Source organism: Mesoplodon bidens (assembly GCF_964165515.1).
Source record: "Mesoplodon bidens genome assembly, chromosome: X".
Classification (NCBI taxonomy): domain Eukaryota; kingdom Metazoa; phylum Chordata; class Mammalia; order Artiodactyla; family Ziphiidae; genus Mesoplodon; species Mesoplodon bidens.
In genome coordinates this window covers 548,725-569,726 of record NC_138163.1, presented here as the reverse complement: position 1 = coordinate 569,726, position 21,002 = coordinate 548,725, and the positions used below count along the sequence as shown (strand labels likewise).

Here is a 21,002-nt window from a genome sequence, read left to right as displayed (position 1 = left end):
AGGTGTGACACACCTGTTCTTCTCCAGGACGACCTTTCACTTTAGTGAATGGGTCCTTTAGGAAGGCTTGGGAAGATCTGCGGTGTGCACTTCCAGCAATGCTGCAACAAGGTCCTTCCCAGGGAACACGGCCTCCCCTTCCATCAGGGGGCTCTGGGTCTGCAAACTGGGTGAGAAGGTGTGACTCTCCACGGGGGCAACTCAAGTCAGGTTTTTGCTCCCAGAACTAGAGGATTTAGGGTTATACGCATCAAGCAGTCCTGTAGCAGGCTGCCCAACGATTTCCCTCCTAGAGGCTCGTTTTCTGCGCCTTGCTCACTTGGCTCCAGCCCACCATTCTTGCTTTTCCTGGAACATGCCAGACTGCTCCTGGGGTCGGGGCCTTCGCTTTTGCTGGTCCTTAGTCCTTACGCTAGTGTTCCTGCTCTAATGGCTCTCTCAGCGCCTTGCTGAAAAGAGCTGCTTCTGGACCGATCCCTGGAACACAGTTGGGGGATGGAGTGTTCAGGCTAGATACGATGAATCTATTCTGAAATTCCTCTCTCCCTAAGCGTATGGATTCTGTCCTGCACCTCCTGTCAGGGCATTTGTGGCATCAAAACCCATGAAATGCAGGTCAGTAGTAGGTCCAAGCCAAGCATGTGAGGTGCTAGACTACACACACCAGCTGTATGTCCTAATACTTTTTTATTTTTTAATTAATTTATTTATTTATTTTTGGCTGCATTGGGTCTTCGTTGCTGCGCGCGGCCTTTCTCTAGTTGCGGCGAGCGGGGGCTACTCTTTGTTGCGGTGCACGGGCCTCTCATTGCGGTGGCTTCTCTTGTTGCGCAGCACGGGCTCTAGGCATGCGGGCTTCAGTAGTTGTGGTTTGCGGGCTCTAGAGCGCAGGCTCGCGGGCTCTAGAGTTCAGGCTCAGTAGTTGTGGCGCACGGGCTTAGTTGCTCCGTGGCCTGTGGGATCTTCCCGGACCGGGGCTCGAACCCGTGTCCCCTGCATTGGCAGGTGGACTCTTAACCACTGCGCCACCAGGGAAGTCCCTAGGCAGGCAGATTCTTAACCACTGCGCCACCAGGGAAGTCCCTGTCCTAATACTTTTAATCTGGAACCTCTAGTAAATACACTATCAGTTAATCCACCCCATCGAGTGGCCCACCTCACCTACTGAGTCGCACACCCTGAGAACCTACTACCACAAATGTTCAAATACAGTTCACTTGGTAGATATCAGTGAAGTCTGGAAAATATTTTTTTAATATCCTTATGGAAAATATTTATTGACGTATGAGCTGTTTCCTATAGGGTCAGGCTTTGGTCTGTCCCCCCGGATCATGCTGTGATTGGGCCTCAGTTATGGGTCTGATGGCAACAGGGTGTGGTGGCAGAGGGTGTGGAGGACAGTGGGTGTCCCCTTGCAAGGCATCTGTGCCAGGTGAGGTGATGACACAGTCCTCAAGGGAGAGAACAGCTGCCTGCCAGAGATGGGAGGGCAGGCTACCTCCACCCGCAACGGAGGTTCTAGGGGACCGGGGCTTCCCAATTGTCAGCCTCCACCGAGGGCAGCCAGATGTCCCGATTCTAGGCTTCAGGGTCCCGCTCCTCCAGCCAGTGCCGTACCTTTCACACGAGAAACATGGAGAGGCTGGGAATTCAGGTGACTTTGGGATTCTGCAACCCGCACAATGATGCAGGTTTTGTTTGTGTTTGTAGTGTTTGATTTCCAGCACCGTCAGCCCTGCAGGTACAGGAGGAAGAGAATTTTTAGGGCTGCCATGGAAGTGCTCTGGCTGTGTACTGTGCCTTGAGCTGAGAGGTAAGGAATCTGACCTTGTCAGTTTTTTCTCTGGGCACTCCCGGGGACACTCTGGAGTCACCCCACAGCACAGCCTTGATCCCCAGCGTCCCCTCCACGACAGTTCAGGGCAGCAGCCGCTGCGGCTCCCCCGGGCACTTGCTGCACTTGGCCCTTCATCCCAGTCAACCGCAAGGGAGAGCTTGATGAGTGGTGAGGCCCCCGCAGGTCATGGGTGCCTCGAGCCCCACTTGGTTACTCAGGGATCGGAGGGCTGGAGGAACAGAGATGGTACAGGAAGAAGCTGCCCCCCACCCCCAGAGCCTGGGAAAAAGGGAGGGCGTTGACGTCATCTGAAGCCTAGAAGCCAGGATAAGGGGCCTTGAAGAACAGAGGCTGGATCTCTGAGGAGGGGCTGCTGCAGTTTCTCAGGGAAGGAGAAAGCAACAGCATCGGCTAAGAGGGGGAACGGCGCAGGAGGGGCAGGAGGTGTTTTCCGAGGCACCACCTATCTTCCAGGTCACTGGTTCCTTCTTCGGTGGCATCCGATCTGTGGTTTGATTCATCTGTTGAGATTTTTATTTCAAGGACTGTGGCTTTGTTTTTAACTTCCAAAGTTCTTTTTCTTTTTCAAATCGGCCTGGGCTTTTAAAATTAGTCTTATCTTTGTGATTCCTTCCTTGGTATCTTTGTTTTGTGTCTTGGAGGCTGCTGAAGATTTGGGGAGTTGGAGTAGCCTTCTAGCACAATCATGCAACCGACTTGTAAATACCCATGAGAACTGCTCTCTGATCTCAGGAGAATCCAAAGGTAATGTCAGTCTGTGTTTCAAAGCCCCCCCCACCCCGCATTAAGCACAAGAATATAAGGGGTTTCTCTTTCCCACCCTCCTCCCTTTATGGGCTGGCCCAAGGCCAGGGCGGGGATAGTCACCAGGACTCACCTCTGATGCCTTCAGGACAAGCTGATGTGCCACACGCACCAGGGCCCAGGAGCCTCCCTGCGAGGGAGCGATCCAGATGTAGCGCCTAGCCCGCAAAAGGAGGTCAGCCTTAGAGGCCAGTGTCCTTGATCCACACCTCGCCTCGGCCACCTGCTAGCTAGTGATTCAGAACGAGCTACTCAACCCTTCTGTGTCGTGTTGTCCTCATTTGCTCATCTGGAGAATGGGGATGACACGCTCCCAACTTCCTAGGGCCACCGCGAGGGTGGGATGGACGAGTCCAGGCACGGAGCCGACACTCGCAGCCCTCACCGAAAACTATATTACGTGGCCTCTGACAGGGATGCCCTGGGGACAGGACGTTGACAGGGCCAGTCGTCCGATGTTTCATGAGGGTGGGCGGTGTCTTCAATTTGAGATGGCAGACCCATCTTCGGCTGGGCCTCTGGGAGTCCCGAGGGGGAAGCCGGGGGTGAGGTGTCCCCTTCCAGGGAGCGGCTGCTCTTCGGGGAGCCCAGCAGTACTACCACGATGGGGGGCGGTGGGCGTCGTCTCTCTCAGCCTGCGGTTCTCTGAAGCCCCTCTGTCTGCGGCGGGGGAAGGGGAGGCAGCCCCAGCTTGTGGATGATGGGGGCAGGGAGCTCCTCTCCTGCTCACTCAGACCCGTGCTGGGATGGACCCACTGCGTCTTACAGCCCTGTCCTTCCTTGTCACTGCGCAGGTGACCTTTCAGGAGCGCTGGTTTCAGGCGGATTCTCAGTTCTGCTGTCTCACCTTCTGCGGCCCATTAACTCTGAGTCCCTCGGAAAGCCCGCCCGCAGCCCCTCTTGCAGCCCCAGCCTCGGCCCCAGCCACCCCACTGGTTCCATTTGCGGTTTCCCCCACGGATCTCCCTCGCTCCCCTGCGGGCCACCTATGCATTTAAATAATATAGCTAAACTCTTCTTGTTACACATTTCCTTGTCTTCTCCCCAAGTGGACTGGCACCCCTGGAGGGCAGGGGCTGGGTGTCTGAGAGGCACTGTCCCCAATCCCGGTCTACACAGCGTGGGGTCATGTGACAAACACCACCTCCCCCCAATTTGTCCCCGCGCGCGCGCATACCCCCTCGCCCCCCAGAGTGATTGGCCAGCAGGCCGACCTGCCAGCCAGGGTCAATGAGGAATTTGCTGTAGGGACTCAGAAGTCCCCCCCGCCCACCCCCCCACCCCGGCAGTCGCATCACTCTCCTCACACATGGGAGGAGGCCTTTGTGCCCAAGATACATAAGCCAGAAATCATCAACTGAGAGTTTAATACATTTGGTCATATAAAATTGTATCACTTCTTGACAGCCCAAACCAGCCAGCCTAGTCTTTCAAGACAAGAGACAGACTGAGGGAAAATATTTACAACACATAGAACAAAGGACTAACAGCCCCAGTGTATGACAAGCAGGGTCTTTTGGGGAGGCAATTATGTAGTGTCCATTAAAACTGTAAATGCCCATAGGCTTTGACCTGGCAGGTCCACTTAGAGGTAATTGTTCTAGGGTGACATTGACACATGTTCAGAGCAGGTAGCAAAAACAAAGAAAAAGGAGAAGAAGAAGAAGGGAAAAGGTAAAAGTTTATCAGTTGGGGATTTGTTATGTAAATTATAGGACGTGTACTCTATCAAATACCACGTGGCCAGAGAAGAAATGAGCTAGATGTTTCTGTACTGACATGGAAGAATTTCGAAGCTATATTATTGCTAGTTAAAAGAAAATCACAATTGAATGTACAGGGTTTGTGTTTTTTAAAACTGTGTGAGTATAACCATGTTGGTGATTGCATACAAGAACGTAGCTAGAAGTGAGAAACAGAACTGTTAACAGTCTTGCTTAAGATAATGTTTTGTAAACATTTTCAGTTATGTGCTTTAAACATATGTGGGTTGCTAACGTGTAAAATGGTCCAGCCACCGTGGAATGCAAATTGGCAGTTCCTTCCAAGGCTAAACTTCCATCTCCTTAGAACCCAGCAGTTGCATTGTTGGGCAGGCATGCCAAAGAAATGGAAACTTCTGACCACAGGAAAACCTATACACGAATATTCATAGCAGATTTATTTGTGGAAGCCTAAAAGTGGGAATCGGCAACATGTCCCTCAGTGGGTGAAGGCCTGAACAAACTGTGGCTGATCCACACCAAGGACGACAGCTGGCAATACAAAGGAAGAACTAACTATTGATACCTGCAACAATTCCGATGGATGGATCTCAAGAGCAGTGTGTGAGTGAAAAAAAGCCCTGGGTGGCTCGCGGGATCCTAGCTCCGGCCCGGAGCAGGGATGGAACCTCCGCCCTTGGCAGTGAGAGCGGGGACTCCTAACCACTGGACCGCCAGGGAAGTCCTTATGTAATGTCTTCAAATGACAAAATTACAGAGCTGAGAATACAATCCGGTTGCCATGGGTTGGGAGGAGGAGGGAAGGGGCTGTGGCTACGAAAGGTCTACAGGAGGGGTCCTTGTGAGGGGACAGGCTGGATACTGATGGCAGTGGTGGTCACCTGAGTCCACACACACACACACGGGGATAAAACCCGGAGCAGCTCTCCGCTGGCACCAATGCCCTTTCCTGGTGTGCGGTCCCACTAGCTGTGCAACAGGCTGACGCTGGGGGAACTGCGGGAGGTGCTCCGGCCTCTTGGACGTTTCCGTGTAACTTCCTGTGAACTTAATTCCTTCAGAATACAAGTTCACACCAAAAGCACACAAGCAGGGCTTAGCGTGTACACATCGGACCACTCGCGCGACTCTGCACGGAGAGTCCCTACTCTCCCGGCAGGGACACCTAGAGACCCGCAGCCGACCCGATCGGCGGCTGAGGAAACACCGCGGCGGGGCAGATCCGAGAGGGGCGCGCAGGGGTTCGGCTTGTTTTGATTGGGCAACGGCGGTGCCCGTCACACAAGAGGGACCGGGCTTCCTGGGGGCGGGTCTCGTCACGAGTCGAGCTTGGTGACTGGCGGAGCCAGCTGGAAGGGGTGGGCAGAGAGGCGGTGCTCCGCGGCTTACGGTGGGCGCGCTGAGGAGAAGTGAGGAGACCGGTGCGGGGGCGGTCAGGGCGGGGCTCGACGCGCCGGGACAACGCCCCGGCCTGTGGTCACCGCCCACCTTCCCCTGACTCCGTCCCCCGCCCCTCTGGGTCCTGGGCCTGGCCAGAGTCCCCGTTCCCACAGTCCCCGGGGACCTACGCCCTCTCCCGGGGAGAGGCCGAGGAGAAGCCTCCACCGAGTCCAGGCCCCTGGAGACCTCGGGGGCTCCGTCGGGCGCCCCTCCCGCCAGGATTCCCCGCACTGTCCTGAGGGCGTCTGGCGCTCGAGATGTCCAGGGACAGTGTATTGGGGGTCCCCAGGGGCCTGGTGAGGGGGGAAGGGAGGCCGGTGACCCCACCGGGATGGCAAAGGGCACGGTCACTCCGTCTGCGGCCCCTCCCCCCAGTCCTGGCCTCTGAGGGCGGCCTTGGCTCCGCGATCCTGGGAACTTCCACCCTCCCGCCACCCCACCCCTTGCCTGGCCCACTGTGTTCCAGCGCCCCTGAGTGTGATTCGGACGGTTCCCTGTGAAGCACGGATCCGCCCCCCTCCACACACACGTGGTATCCAGGGAGAGGTGGGCAGAGCTGCGGCCGTGTCCGGAAACGTGGTGTCGGCCAGGGGTGTCTGTCCATGCTGCTGGAGGCGGGGGACGGCACGAAGTAACAAAGTCTTCCCCATGTCACTTGACACGTGTTGCCTGCTGGGAAGGAGTCCTGCCCAAGCATGGCTGTTCAACAGGACAACCTGTGGGTGCCTGCCTGCCTGCCTCTCACCTGGGAGGTCAAGGTGAGCCCCGCAGAGAGAGAAAGCACATGGCTTCTCTACAAGAGGGTGCGATCAGGAACCGTCCATCCCGGTGGTGGTTCTCACGCTGAGAGGCGCCTAAGAACACCTGGAGGGCGCGTTCAAACCTGGGCTGCAGGGCCCCACCCCAGAGGCTCTGATCTTGCACACCTGGGGCGGGGCCTGCGAATTTGCTAGTCCAGCAATCCTGGGTGATGCCGCTGCTGGCCAGGGACCCCACTGTGAGAAGCACTGCTCTAGAGGGCTGAGACTCCTAGGTGTGTGCCCCCTGCCCTACCCCAGACTGGCTCCTCTGCAGGGTCCCCACGGGCCTGGGAAGCGTCCGGAGGGTGCTGTCTCTCGCGAGATCTGGGGCTTCCCGTTGAGCAGCCTTCACCCTTCCCTGCCTGAGGATGTAGTCCACAGCGCCCCGCCCCGCCCCCCCCCCCGCGCCCCCGGCAGGATCAGCTGTCAGGTTTGTACAGGTGCTCAGCAGTTCCCCGACTGGGGCTGATAACATCTGGACACTTAGGAGGGAGGGGCGGAGGCCTAGGCGTGGGGATGGGAAGAACTCTCTGATGAGGCAGAGGAAAAAGACCTGACCGCCGAGCTCAGAGGTGGGAAAGGAGCACGGGCCCTGAGACCAAGAGTGTGGATTTGGGGGAGCGTGGAGGCCAGAAAGGGGGTTGTCTGCCCGGGAGCTGCCCCGGCCCCGACAGTTGTCTGGTCTGTGGGCGTGGCCAGCCCTCTCCAGCCGCCGCCACCGCCTTTCCTGCCAAACGTTCCTCACCAAGAGGGTCTCCCAGCTCCTGGGTGATGCTGCCCAGACCGGCTCAACTCCCAGCGCCACCACCCACCTTTGGCCAGTCTTTGCGGTGGCTGGTCTTTGTTCGGCTCCAGGATGGCCCGCCTTCTAGTTGGAGCCGCAGAGCAAATGCAGTGCCAGTCACCATCCACCATGTGTGCCCGGAACCAGCAGCTCTGGGACCCCAACACCCGAGCACGTTCTGGCTGTGGGATCAGATGGGGGGGTGGTAACCTTTGGCCTGCATTTTCCGCGGTCCCCTCCTGCAACCCCTTTTCCCTTGCGTCGTTGGGCTTTTTTCCTTGTTGACAGGTTCAAGCTCTCTATGCGTTAACGGTATGAGCCCTGAGTCACGTCTTGCTACTGTTTTTTTGCCCCGCTTTGTCACTTGTGTCTTTTTTTTTTTTTTTTGCGGTACGTGGGCCTCTCACTGTTGTGGCCTCTCCCGTTGTGGAGCACAGGCTTCGGACGTGCAGGCTCAGCGGCCATGGCTCACGGGTCCAGCTGCTCCGCGGCATGTGGGATCTTCCCGGACTGGGGCACGAACCCGTGTCCCCTGCATCAGCAGGCGGACTCTCAACCACTGCGCCACCAGGGAAGCCCGTCACTTGTGTCTTGACTTTGTGGTTTGGGCTTTGTGTTTGGCCAGGCATACGATTTTAATGTTTGTGTCATCAGACTTTCCAGGCTTCTCCTAATGGCTTCTGGGGATGCTCGTCGGTTTGTTTGCTTCAGACTGACTTGGAGTGGTGTTCTCCATTTAAAATCATCGTGTATTTAGTTACCCGTTGCTGCATAACAGATTACCCCAATCGTAGCACCTTAACACAGCCAACCGTCGTAATCTCCTGCATGTGTGAAGGACAGGATTCTAGAAGGCTTGTCTGGGGGCTTCTGGGTTGGGGTCCATCACAGGCTGCAGTCGAGGCCTCCGCTGGGGCCACAGCCCCCTGGTCTGCCTAGGGTGTGGGGATGGGCGGGGGCAGCTCTGCTTCCAACATGGCTCCTGGCTGTGGTGGGGCCTCGGGCCTCCCCACCAGGCCTGTCCCTAGGGCCGCTCAGGGAGGGGCTTCACCAGAGCCCATGACCTAGGACAGAGCAGCCCCGAGATCAAGGCCGCAGTGTTTCTCTAAGAACTTCACCTCGAAGTGACAACCCTCACCTCTGCTGTATTTTTATGGCTCACACGGGTCAACCCAGGAACAGTGGAGGAGGGGACGGTACCCGCTAGGGCGTAGCTTGTTCGCATTCATGGTGGATGGGAAGGCTCCAAGGAGTGTCCTCACTCCTGAATCTGGGGGTGGGACTCCTGGTCCGCACAGGCCCCTTGGGAATGCGTCCTTTGTCTGAGCGGGGGTGACAGGTTCCTGCCCAGGACCGAGATAGGCAGGGCTGTGTTTGTAAGGGCAGAGTGGCTTTTCACCTTTAAACAGTTGCAGACGAAACATACAAAAAGCCAGAGAAAGAGGGACTTCCCTGGTGGCGCAGTGGTTAAGAATCTGCCTGCCAATGCAGGGGACACGGGTTCGAGCCTGGTCCAGGAAGATCCCACGTGCCGCGGAGCAGCGAATCCCATGCGCCACAACTACTGAGCCTGCGCTCTTGAGTCCACGACCCACAACTACTGAGCCCAGGACCCACAACTACTGAGCCCGCGAGCCTGAACTAGTGAAGCCCGCGCACCTAGAGCCCGTGTTCTGCAACGAGAGAAGCCACCGCAATTGGAAGCCCGCGCACCGCAAGTAGAGAAAGCCCACGCACAGCGACGTAGACCCACCACAGCCAAAAATAAATAAAAATTTTTAAAAAAATTTTTAAAAAAGCCAGAGGAAAGAAAGAACATGTGACAGGACCCCAGCGTGGCCCACAAAGCCAGCAGTGCGTGCCCTCTGCCCAGCAGTTTGCAGCCCTGGTGGGAGTCCCGGCTAGTTGCGCTGCCGTAGGCGCGGGGGCCGGAAGCACTTTCTCATCACAGCAGCCCATCCACTGCCAGGGCCACGCAAGTGCTCACACAGGCCTGGGCCCCAGTGCTCTCCGACCTCCAAGGTCCCCACCCCTTCTCCTTCTCAGTGGGGTGGGGGTGGGGGCAGCTACCTTGCTGGGGTGGCCTCTCTGTGCCCATAGGTGCAGGCCCTCCTCTCCCCGCTCCCCTCCCCACCCCACCAGCCTCCCACCATGCAGCTGGGAAGTGGGTAGGGGCAGGGAGCAGAGAGGGGTGGGCCCCATTGTGAGGGTGCAGGCTGGCGAGCCCCTTGTCCTCAGTGACCATGCCAGGTAGCCCTGGGCTGGGCTGTGATGGCTCAGCAGTGGCAGGTGCCAGCCCGGGGTGGCAGCCGAGTGTCCCTTTGGTCCCAGGAAGGGGCTCCCACTGTGGCCAAGGGAGAGGTGCCCGCCGCATCCTTCTTGCCTGGGACTCGGACGTGACTCCCTGATGACACGCTTGGTGGCTCTGAAGTTGTCACGCAGGTTCTGGGGGCGGTGAGTGCCTTTCCTGTTGGGTCTCGCTGCTGGGCAACGCCAGGGCCCTTGGCGACAGCTCCCTGGCCCCGTCCGAGGCCGCCATGCACTTCTTGAACCCCAGGACCGTGGGTGTCGGGAGAGCCGGGCTCTCTGTCTCCGTCCCAGGAGCAGAGGCCGAGGCCGAGGCCGTGCTTGCTGGGCCCGGCCTCGTGGCTGTGGTGGTGGCTGCCGGGGACACCCTCGGGCCGGGATGTGGGGCCGCAGGGTCCTGGGGCTCCGGGAGATGCTCGGGCCCGCTGCAGCCCCACACTCCTGGGCCATCTGACTGTCCCCCTAAGTAGAGCCACCTTCCAGTCCCTCAGCCCTGGGCAGAAGGCACGACAAGGCGGGCCCGGCTTCCCTGCAGTCTTCCCTCTGAGGCGGCCTGCCCATGGGGGCCCAGGGCACTGCGTGGGCGCTGGTCCTCCCTTGCCCGGGGGAGCTCTTCCTAGCAGCCCGCTCTGTGATGGGCATAATCAGGGCAGCAGCCAGGCCCTGTCCCCATCCAGCCGCCCGCCACCTGCAGTGCTCATCCTTGGCCCTCACCCTCTCCGCCCGCCCGAGGACTTGGGTGCCTCCCCCACTGAGCACGGGCGTCTGTACCTGGCCCGTCCTCAGTAGGTGCTCTGACCCAAGGGCAGTCCCCCAGTCCCGCCCATTGTCTAGCGCTTTCCTCAGTCCTGCTCCCCTGGCTGAGGCCTCTCTGGGCTTGTGGGGACCTTCCAGACACAGACACACAGACACACACACACACACACACTCCCATCACTGCCTTCATCAGGGTTCCTGGGGGGTGTGGAGGTGGCTGCCCTGGAGCGCCCTGGCCCTGTGCCCTGGAGTTGGGTGAGGCCGCCTGTGCTGGGGACCTGCACGGGAATTCCAAGGGTCTTCAGACTACTGTCTCCCTTGTTGAAGAGCTGGGGCTCCCTCACTGTCGGGTGGGCGGCAGTCCCATCCTGAGGGGCCGGTGCTCCCCTTTCCTCAGCCGGGTCCCTCCCATCCTCCTGGGGGAGCGGGCAGCAGGGAGGGTTGGGTGCAGAGGTGTGGCCAGAGCGGGGGTGGAGGCTGGCCGTGGGGTGTGGGTGGTCAGCTCCACCATCCCCCTGCCCTGCCCTGCCCGCAGCTGGACCTGCAGGATGGGGGGCTGCTCCCAACTGGGGCGACCAGCCACCCCCTCCCCAGACTTAGGTGAGATGGGGCCAGCCTGGGGGACGGCGTGTGGCTGGGACCTCATCTCTGCTCCTGGCACCTGCTGGTGAGCGGGGCTCGGGCGTGGGCGTGGGGCCTGTTGGAGCTGGGCCACCACCCCTGCTGGCTCTGGGTGGGTGGCCTGGGCTGGACATCCTGCGTGTGAACCTGGCTGAGGCCCAGGCCTCGCACTTCCCTGTCTCCTAGCAGCTGGGGCGTCCTCTGGGGGATTTGCTCAATGGGGCCAGGTCCCAAGCCATTTGCCCCCAGCAGGATGGGGTCTCGGTGATCCTTTTCCTGGTGCCGTCTGCCTGTTCCCCCCCCAGAAGCCCTGGCAGGGATGGCGCCCCGGTCTCGCTCCCTCCTGACCCCTCCCTGGGCGGGCCTCAGGCTCAGGCCTGGTCTGTCCCGCGGCCTCTGTCCTCAGGGCTGTCATCAGGGTCCTGTTTCCCCCCTCCAGGGTGCATCTTTCCCCCCCACCCCCCGCTGCCGCCTAGCGTGCCTCATGGCTGCCTGGGTGTGATGAGGAGTCCGGGGCGGGGACGGAGCCTGCTGGTTAAGCTCAGCCTGGCTCTGGGGCCATTCTCCCATGGGGGCCCGTCCAGCAGGCGGGGTTCGGAAAGGATGGGAGACAGGACTGTCTCCTCCTGGTGGACTGGTACGGGGAGCAGGCAGGAGGCTCTGGGTGAGTCGGCGGGAGGGGTGCCTGGTGGGCCGAAGGGAGAAGGCGGTGCCTGGGGGGGACCTCTATCCCCCCAACTGGGGCTGGCCTTCTCCAGCTGAGCAGCTGCCAGAAGCCTCCAGAGTGTGCCTGCCCCCCTCACCCCCCATGCAGCAGGCATGGCCTCAGAAGTGGTGGGCCAGGGGGCGGGACCTGACTTTTTTCAGAGTCCTGCCTGCCCTGGGGGGAGGGGTAGAGTCTCCAACGATGGCCACCCTGAACCTAGGGCAACTGGCCAACCCCCGGGGTAGTAACAGTGGCACTTTCCTGTCCTTTAGACCCTGGGGGCCTGGGGTGGTCCATCGTCATGGATCCACAGGCTGTGCCCCCCTTGGTCTGTTCTCTTGGGTGGACTGTCCTCTGCAGTGCGGGGACCAGCCCAGTAGCCACCATCTCTAGCTCCAGCACAGGGTGGGGGTCAAGGTAGGGGTGGACCTAGGTCTGCCCAACACTGTCTGCTACTTACCCTGGACCTGACAGGGGGGTGGAGGTCAAGGGTGGGATCCTGAGCTAGGATTCCTGGCTCCACCCCCTGCCCCACCCACAGGGCCCTCCTTTCTGTGCTCCACCAGGGATGAGGCTCAGACCTCTGGCAGTAGCCAGGCATCCAGGTCCATTGCAACCAGCTCCATTGCATCATCTTTCCTCCCTGCCTGGCAGGACCACCACCACCACCATTCCCTCCCCGCTCTGTTCTGCTGGCACCTACACAGCAGTGGAGTCACTGTCCCCTTAACCTTGGGCAGCTGCTGCCCCCTGCTGTGTTCCCAGCACCACTGGAGCCCTTGGTGGGGGAAGGGAGGATGGCGTCAGCCCGGGGGAATGGAAGTCCTCAGTTGCCCTGTGATGGAACTCCAGAGCCCTCGGGGGACTTTAAGGCAGCTGGGCCCCTCAGAGCTCTCAGGGAGGTAGTCTCAAGAGCCCTGGGAAGTGGGGCCAAGCCTGAAGGGGAGTGCTGGGGGCGGTCCAGAGCCCTTGGGAGCTACAACTCTTTGGGAGGGGGGTGTCTAAGAGCCCTGGGGCAGGAAGCTTGAAGCCACTCAGGAGCCCACAGCAACCCTCCCTCTGCTGCATGGTGATCAGTGGATGTGGTTGCCCTTGGGGAGTAAATGAATGAGAACAGAGAGACTATGTCACCTGGGTGGGGACTCTTCTCTCTTCTCTCAGACACCACAGTGGTTGCCAAGCACACCTAGCCTCCCCCTTTCCTGGAACAGATTAAGGACCTGTGGCCTGGAGAGGACCATTCCACCCAGAGGCCATGCCATCTCTCTCCCCTTCCTTGGGAGGGCCCAAGCCCAGCTCCCCTTGCTCCCATGCTGTCCCTCTCTGCCCCAGCTGCTCCACAGAGTATCAGCATGTCAACCTTACCACGCCCCTAGGCTCCACTTGCCTCTCCGCCCAGACCTGGTGGGACTGCAGCTGAACAGCAGTCTCAGGTAGTGAGAGCCTGTGGGGGAGCTGTATTCACAGGCTCGGTCCCTCTTCCCAACATACTTGATTTGGGATCCGCTACTGAAGCAAGATGTCTCACCATGCCGCCCTGAAGTTCTGGTGCACTGGCAACCCGACTACCTCTTCTGCACCCCCACCCCCATTCAGGCTCATTTATGTGACCATCAGGCCTTACTGTCACCAATGAGAAGGCAGCACCCCCTGCCCATGCCCACCACCCACCATGAAGCAAACAAGTCTCAGCTCTTGCACTGGGATGGCAAGGGGGAGAAGCTGGAGGCCTGGGGAGTCCATGCCACAGTTGGCTGGGTGCTGGGGGAGCCAGGTGGGAGGGGCTTGCAGCAAACAAACGAGGCTGAGCCTGTGGGAGGGGTGAGAACATTAGAAGCAATTTTTTCACCCTTTTTTGTATATATTTTAAAATATTTTTAAAATATATATATTTTTTGGCTGCGTCAGGTCTTAGTTGCTGTACAGATCTTTCATTGTGATGCTCAGGCTCTTCATTGCGGCGTGCGGGTTTTTCTCTAGTTGTGGCGTGGGCTTCAGGGCGCGTGGGCTGTCTCGTTGAGGCACATAAGCTCAGTAGCTGTGGCACATGGGCTTAGTTGCCCCACGGCATGTGGGAACTTAGTTTCCCCCAGCAGGTATCGAACCCGTGTCCCCTGCATTGGCAGGCGGATTCTTAACCACTGCACCACCAGGGAAGTCCCAGAAGGTGTACTCTTTACCACTGGACCACCAGGGAAGTCCCATCATTCTTTTTTGTTTATTTTAAATGCGCAAAAAAGTATGTGTTATTTTTAAGAAAACACCCGCCCCCCCCCGAAAAAAAAGTGGGGAGACTAGGATGCATCAAAAAGAAATGTCCAGGAGCTTTGGTAGGATGGTTCCAGTCCCAGCCGTGACCAAAGCTCACCATGCAGCCATAGACAGCCAAGAGCCCCCAAAGGCTCAGGAGCCCATGGTGTACATGCAGGTGAGAGGCCAGGCCCTGCCAAGTCCTGCCACCTGTAGCAAGGAGCCGGTCATACGTGAGAGGGACTGATGCTAGGGCCCCACCCAACGAGGTAGCCCTTGTGGTGCCTCTGATTCCCACTTGTTTACACGGAGCCAGCCTCTCCACGCTTTACTGCCCTCTACTGGCAGTGCAGAGCCAGGATGCACGGCCTCTTGTGGCAGTCTACCCTAGGTTTCCTTCTTTGAAAATTATGAAATACCCACAGCAGAACACCCGGCAATAAGAAAGAATATAGTGGGCTTCCCTGGTGGCGCAGTGGTTGAGAGTCCGCCTGCCGATGCAGTGGACACGGGTTCGTGCCTCGGTCCGGGAGGGTCCCACATGCCGCGGAGTGGCTGGGCCCGTGAGCCATGGCCGCTGAGCCTGCGTGTCCGGAGCCTGTGCTCCGCAATGGGAGAGGCCACAACAGTGAGAGGCCCACGTACCGCAAAAAAAAAAAAAAGAATATAGCCAGGTAAGGAACTGGTTTACCGAAAGGTGATGGAGCATTCCAGAGTACTGGGAGCCTTCCCCTGTAGTATTAAACAATCAGCTTTCCAGCAGAAATGGCCCACCAAGCAGATGCCTCGTTTCCTCTTCATCCCCCCAGCCTTGGACACCAAGATTGGCGTCTGCTGGAAAGTTAAACACCCCTGACATTGTGCAAGCAGCCTCGCCTGCATTTCCAAGTGGGTTCTCCGTGTGACAGTTATTTTTATGAGTAGTTACAAGAGCTTTGGGTAACGAGTCAGGGAGTGGACCCCAAAAGCAAAGCACAAATATGTCCATGGGTAGCACGTGATCCCTACCCCAAGCGCAAAGGAAGAAAAGAAGAACCAACAAAGCCAGATGACAATTCTGGAGGCCCAAGGCCTGGAGGGCCTTAGCAGGGGGCAGCCCAACCCCTCCCCACATTAAAGGGAAGAGCCCACACGTTAAAAATAAACGGCCTTTTTATTGTCCACGAAAACAAAGTCAGGGTGGCCTTTGGTTAATACCCCCAATGAGGTGACGATGAACAGGAGGCATGCAATGACGACAGCCATGTTCTCCTCTCCAGGAGAAGGGTCTTGCCCTCCTAGGCCCTAAGGGTCAGAGGCAAGTAGGGCCAGGAGGCTCCAGAGGAACACCTGCCCAGGCCCACCATGCTGCAGAGGCCCAGGCCTGCTGCCTCCCTGGCAGGACAAGGCAGGGGAAGCAAACATTGCCCCTGTCCCAGTACCCCCAGGCTAGAACACACAGAAAAGCCCCAACCCCCCTCCCCCAGAAAACACTGCTAAGGCAGTCAGCCAGGACTTCCAAGCCGCAAAGCCAGACCGTCAGGGCTCCGCCCAGAAGGGGTCGCTATCCTCGGCCTGCATGGAGTAGTAAACAAAAAGCAGGAAGGCAGCAAAGACCAGGAACAGGAGCATCTGGCCCCAGAGTGGGACCTGGCGATCCTGGCCCAGACCAGCCCCAGGGGCCTGCTTTTCTGGCCGGATAGCATGGCGGGTGAGCCACGAAGGAGGAGGAGATGAAGGTGAGGACACGGCAGAGGTGGAGGAGGAGGTGGGGTAATAGGACAGGCCCAGGGAGCTTCTGGAGACGTTGGAAACAGGGCGGTAGTGTGCGATGCTCTGGTAGGCACTGTCCCGGCCATACACGGGGCGTTCCCTGAGGCAAAGAGGGGAGCAGATAGGCCAGGAAGGCCTGAGCCCAGAATCAGCCCCAGTCCCTGGCCCTCCCTACTACTCACCTATCCTTGCCCTCCACTTCAGAAGAGAAAAGATTGTCATCGCGAACCTGTAGAAGTGAATCAGGGTAAGGATACTGGCTGGCAGGGTCAGCGTGGCCCTGTCATACCCCTCAGTCCAAACTTCCCTGCCCAGCCTATTCTGAACACTGCTTCAAGGCCTGGGCCTTGCCACCCTCCAGCACCCTTCTTGGTTCCCGGCCTTATGTCTGTGGGGCCTTGCCACTTGCTAAGTGACTGTGCCAGCTGCCTACACCCTACTTTCTGCCCCAGGATTGTCAGAAAGAGTTCAAACCTAGATCCCAGGCAAGGGTGCGGGGCATGTACCGGGCACTCTAGTCAAACAGTTCTGACAGCCCCCCCCAAAAAAGCCCTGACCTGGCAGGTGTCTGCTGACCCCACCTCTCCCTGGAGGCTCTGGGAGCCACCATTTGCACCCGGTGGCCCCCTTGATTTATCCAAACCCCGCAATCACCCCCTCAGGTTGTACCCAAGTACAGGGTGCCCGACAGCCAGCTCACCTGGTGGTGAAAGGTGTCAGCATGTGAGGGTGAAGCCGAGGGCTGGCGGAAGCCCTTGGAAGCGCCCACAGACTCAGGCTCCCCGGAAGTCCTGGTGGTCAAGTAACTCTCCTCATAGTAGTCATCATTATAGCCTTGGGAAGGGGGGGCAGCGGTAGCAGAGGGAGCAACGGAGTCCCCACCTGGCCACATGGCCCTAATCTGAATCCCATTTGGGGGCCTGTGACTCTGTTTCTCCCCTCCAGGACTACTGCAGGACGGCGGGGGTTGAGATCTCAGGTTCTCCCTGACACTGGAACGAAGGTGTCAGGGTGCCCACCCCACCCCTGCCTTACCCTTGCTCTGGTAAAGTAAGGCGTCCTCTTTCTTGGGCAGATCGTACATATCCGAGTCCACGGACGCTGAATCTAAGTCTGAATGGGGGAGGGGCCAGGGCCATTTGCCTCCAAGGCTCACCTCCCCTTTCCCCTGTGCCCCTCCCGGCCAGCGCCCCTGCCACACCCTCGCGACCCCTTCCTCCCAAACCCTGTCCCCGAGGGCGGCCAGGTGGAGCCGTGGGGCGGGGGCCTCACCCGAGAACCGATAGGAGAAAGAGGATGCGGACGAGTTCGGGGGCGACAGCCTCCGCCTCTGGGTCTCATACTCGAAGATTTTCTTTTCGTAGAGCTTGCGAGTGGAACCTGGCCAGACAAGGGGCACAGGGCGGTCAGGGCGCGGGCCGCGAGACCGGGGGCGGCGCGGAGAGGGGTTAAGGAAGGGGGCGCGGGGCGAAGCGCGGGGAGGGGGCCCGCCGCCGCCGCGTACCCACGACGGGCCCGTGCGGGATGTTGTACTGGCGCAGCACAGCAGCCAGCTCGGCGTCCGACAGGACCGCGTAGTCGTCCATGGCGGGCAGCAGGCGGCAGAGGCCTGGGGGTGGCCCGGGCCTGGCGATACGGGCCGAGATACGACTGCCTCAGAGCGCGACAGGGGCAGCGCGAGCGCCTCGGGAATGGCTACGCCCGCGTCACGCCTGCGTTGCAATCGCGTCCAACCGCGGTGCCTGCGGGCCGCGCGCGCTGTGAGGGGCGGAGCCAGAACACGGGGAGCCCCCGGCGCAGAGCGGTCGGGCCCTGGGAACGGGCGGGGCGGGGCTGGCGAGCCCAGACGTCACAAACTGACGGGATTGGCTAGAGGCGAAAGAGGGATGTAGGGCGCGCTAGAGCCGAAGAGCCGCGGACCGGTCGGGCCGTGGAAGAGGGCGGGGCTGTGCGTCCGGTGGGGGGGCCTGCGAGCCCACAGACGTCACACGCTGGCAAGTTTGGGCTAGACAGGAACGAGGGGCGGGGCCTGCGCGCGAAGGGGACGAGCTTAGACCCGCCGGGACCTGGGAGCGGGGCGGGGTCGGCGAGCCAAGACTTCACCCGCTGGCCTGTTCCGGCCCGAAGTGAAGAGGGGCGGGGCCTGTGGCCGTGGAACCGGCAGAAACCGGCCAGGACATGGAAGTGGGGCGGGGCCGCGCGCTGGGCGGGGCTCGCCCTCCCTGAGTCTCTTGGACTCCGCTCGGTCCCAGCAGCCCCCCTGCCGCCCACCCTCCGCTGAGCTCCAGCGCTTGGGGTTCCCCGGCCGCGCCCCAGCCGGCTGCCTCGGCAGCAGCAGCAGCGGGAGAGGGCCCCGATCTGAAGGGCGAGACCTTGGAGAGCGCGGGTCTGGGCCCGGACCCTAGGCCGCCCCCCCCAGACCCCCCAGACCCACAGCCCCAGCCCACCTTCCCGCTCTGCAGGGCCTGGCCTGCACACCTGCGCCCCGCCGGTCCCCACCGCCTCCCTCCCTCCCCGCTCCACCCGGGAGGAAATGAGGCACTGGGCCAGGAGGCCACCGGCACTCCAGGAGCCAGCAGCCTTGGAAGGGGCCCGGGCGTGCCATTGCGCACTGGCACAGGGCGCCGTGTGATGCATGCAGAGACAGCGAGTGCCCGCCTCACCCACCAGCTGTCTACCTGGGGCGGGAGAGGCTTCCTCTCCTGTCGGAATGGCCCCTGAGCCCGGTGTGACCGGCGGCCAGGCAGCGGCACGGGGCGGGGGTGGGGGCTTCCAGACTCAGAGGGACCTGCTCCGGGGTTCCAGTAAGACTTGGTGGGCTCTGAGCACCTGGGTCTCGGTGGGCTTCAGGGCCGTGGTAGTGCAGAGCGGGCCCCCAGGACAGGGGGGCCAGGGGACCGAAGGGGGCAAACCAAGGAAGGCTGCCAAGGCCTGCTGGGGAGCCGGGACTGTCACTAGGAGTTGGTGAGGGGCTTGGTCAGTAGAGAGCTGCCCTGTGGAAATTGGGAAGGAGATGACAATCCCGTTCTAAACAAAGGCGGCTGATGGAGTGTGGGGGAACTGAAGTGCTCCTCCCGGAACTGGGAGCCTGGGAGGAGGTTCTCATAGATGACGGCTGCTACCTGGAAGAAGACCAGGCAGGAAGGCTGGCCCAGCTGGTGAGGGTCACAGACCAGTTCTCCATGGAGGTTCGCTCGTGGGGTGGAGAGAAGATAGGGCCCTGGTTTGACCACACACAAAGACCCTCAGAAAAGTCGCTGTAGGCCGGGTTTTAGAGTAAAGATGAGGCCTGCTCTGTCTCCCAAAATATGAGGGCCCCAGACACGCATGGCAGTACGAGGGGGCAGAGCCCTGGGCAGGGCAGGGTCTTGCTGCTTATCTCAGAGCAGGGAGGGAGATGGCGTTTGGGCTCTGGGCCGCTCAGAGTTGGCCTCCTGGAATTTGGAGTTTTGGCAAGATCAGATTCCCCAGTACCTCTCCAAGCCTTCTGCAGTGCTGGCCCCTGTCCCAGAGGCTGTCCTCCCCATGCCACCCCTCCCCATAGAGACCCAAGCTGTTTCCTTATGAGGTCAAGGAATTCTAAGTTTGCCTTCTCCTCTAGGAACAACCCCTCCCCCGGCACCTGCCTTGGCCCTCTGCCTTTTATTTCCCTCTCCCCTAGTTGCCCTGCTATGAGGTCCCACCATGGATGGCACCAGTCTGACTTGTGATGGTCCCCTGCGCACAAGCCCACCTGGAGTCCAAGTCCAGCCCCATTGCAGGCAGACCCGTCCCAGACCACCAGAAACCAGGCGAGCCCTTGACCGTCAGAGCTGAGAGGCCCTCGGCACCACCCCTGTCACATAGAGGAGGAATTGGGGACTCAGAGAGGGAGGAGACTTGCGCAAGGGCCCTGAGTGCAATTCATTCATGGATGTTCCCCCAGCCAGTACCTAGCCCTCGAGGTCCTAACCTGGACAGTGTGGCCCAGCGGCGGTTCTGAGTCAGCAGAGGAGCTGTTAGGGGAAATCTGGGGCCTTGAGGGCAGTCTTGCTGGGAAGAGCGGGCTTGGAAGCCACCGATTCCAAGTCAAGAACAAGAAGACAGTTTCTCCTTTGAGAATGGGGAATGGATTCTAAGCAGTATATTATATAACTTGTAATCCCAGCAACATCAAAAATTATAAGGAAAAGTAATATCAACATGAATACATTTCTCAACAGTCAGGTCCAAGGAGACTATTATTCACTGAGCTATTAACGTTTTCTTTAAGATAAGAACATCAAGGTGACTTCCCTGGTGGTGCAGTGGTTAAGACTCTGCACTCCCAACGCAGGGAGCCCGGTTTCGATCTAGATCCCACATGCATGCCACAACTAAGGAGCCTGCCTGCTGCAGCTAAGACCCAGTGCAACCAAATAAAGTGTTACCAAATAAATATTTTTTAAAAAAGATCAGAACCTTAATACTTTGGTACAATACAAAACTTAGTTTTTCTCTTCAAGGATGTTAAACATCCAATGAGTTTTGCCTGGCAATCAAATACTTTAAAACATTGCTCAGATAGTAACAAAAGTCGTAAGATGGTGATTATTGTGAAAATTAACATGTGGAAGATTGTTACAGTCAATATACAGCAGGGAATGGTTAGCTGACCAAAAGCCTCTCAATTAACACCTTGTGTTCCAGCCCTAGAACACATCCGTCCACCTTGGGACTCTTGGCACGACTAGCTGGAGAGTCAGCTTGCCTTGGCAGTGGGAATGGAGCTGGTTCTAGTGCTTTTCAGGAAACTTCAACACAAGGAGAAAAAGTCTATATTATGGTCTTTACCAGGGAAGAGCTGGTGCTGTACAAACCTTCGTTCCCCCAGACCTGGAAGAAGTAGAGACCCCGAGATGTGTGTGTCTCAGGGGTGTGGGGGGAGGGGAGGGAGGTAGTAGTGTAAAGAGAACATTTAAATGAAGGTGTCTCCTTCCTGCTACCCCACCTACTGTACCCCTGGCTCCGACTGCAATGCCTGTGGTAGGTGGGTTTCCCTCCTTGAAGGACAGCCTTGGCCATGAGCTCCAACACAGCCACCTCATGGATCTAAACTCAGGCCACTCATCTATCAAGTGAGGATAAGCCAGTGCTGTGGGGACAGGGTCCCAGCAGATGGAGCAGGGAGAGACAAAGGCCGAGGTACTGTGAGGAGATCCCACCATGGGTCAAGGTGGAA

At 59.1% G+C, this 21,002-nt stretch overlaps 1 protein-coding gene across 3 annotated transcripts; it reads right to left on the bottom strand.

Annotated features, from left to right (window-relative positions):
- Nucleotides 1-15,184: 15,184 nt before the first annotated feature.
- On the bottom strand, nt 15,185-17,550 carry EMD (emerin). 3 transcript variants are annotated; one of them, XM_081221713.1, is made up of 6 exons: nt 17,307-17,550; nt 17,075-17,182; nt 16,838-16,915; nt 16,503-16,636; nt 15,985-16,031; nt 15,185-15,938 (listed from the first exon to the last, which is right to left on the bottom strand). In XM_081221713.1, exons 1-6 carry the CDS (start codon nt 17,386-17,388, stop codon nt 15,569-15,571), a joined length of 819 nt encoding a protein of 272 aa, XP_081077839.1. In that variant the 5' UTR covers nt 17,389-17,550; the 3' UTR covers nt 15,185-15,568. The 3 variants fall into 3 exon arrangements, with proteins under 3 accessions (XP_081077839.1, XP_081077840.1, XP_081077841.1); XM_081221714.1 differs by having other exon boundaries at nt 15,185-15,902; nt 17,307-17,545; XM_081221715.1 differs by lacking the exon at nt 15,985-16,031 and having other exon boundaries at nt 15,185-15,902; nt 17,307-17,549.
- Between the last annotated feature and the right edge of the window lie 3,452 nt (nt 17,551-21,002).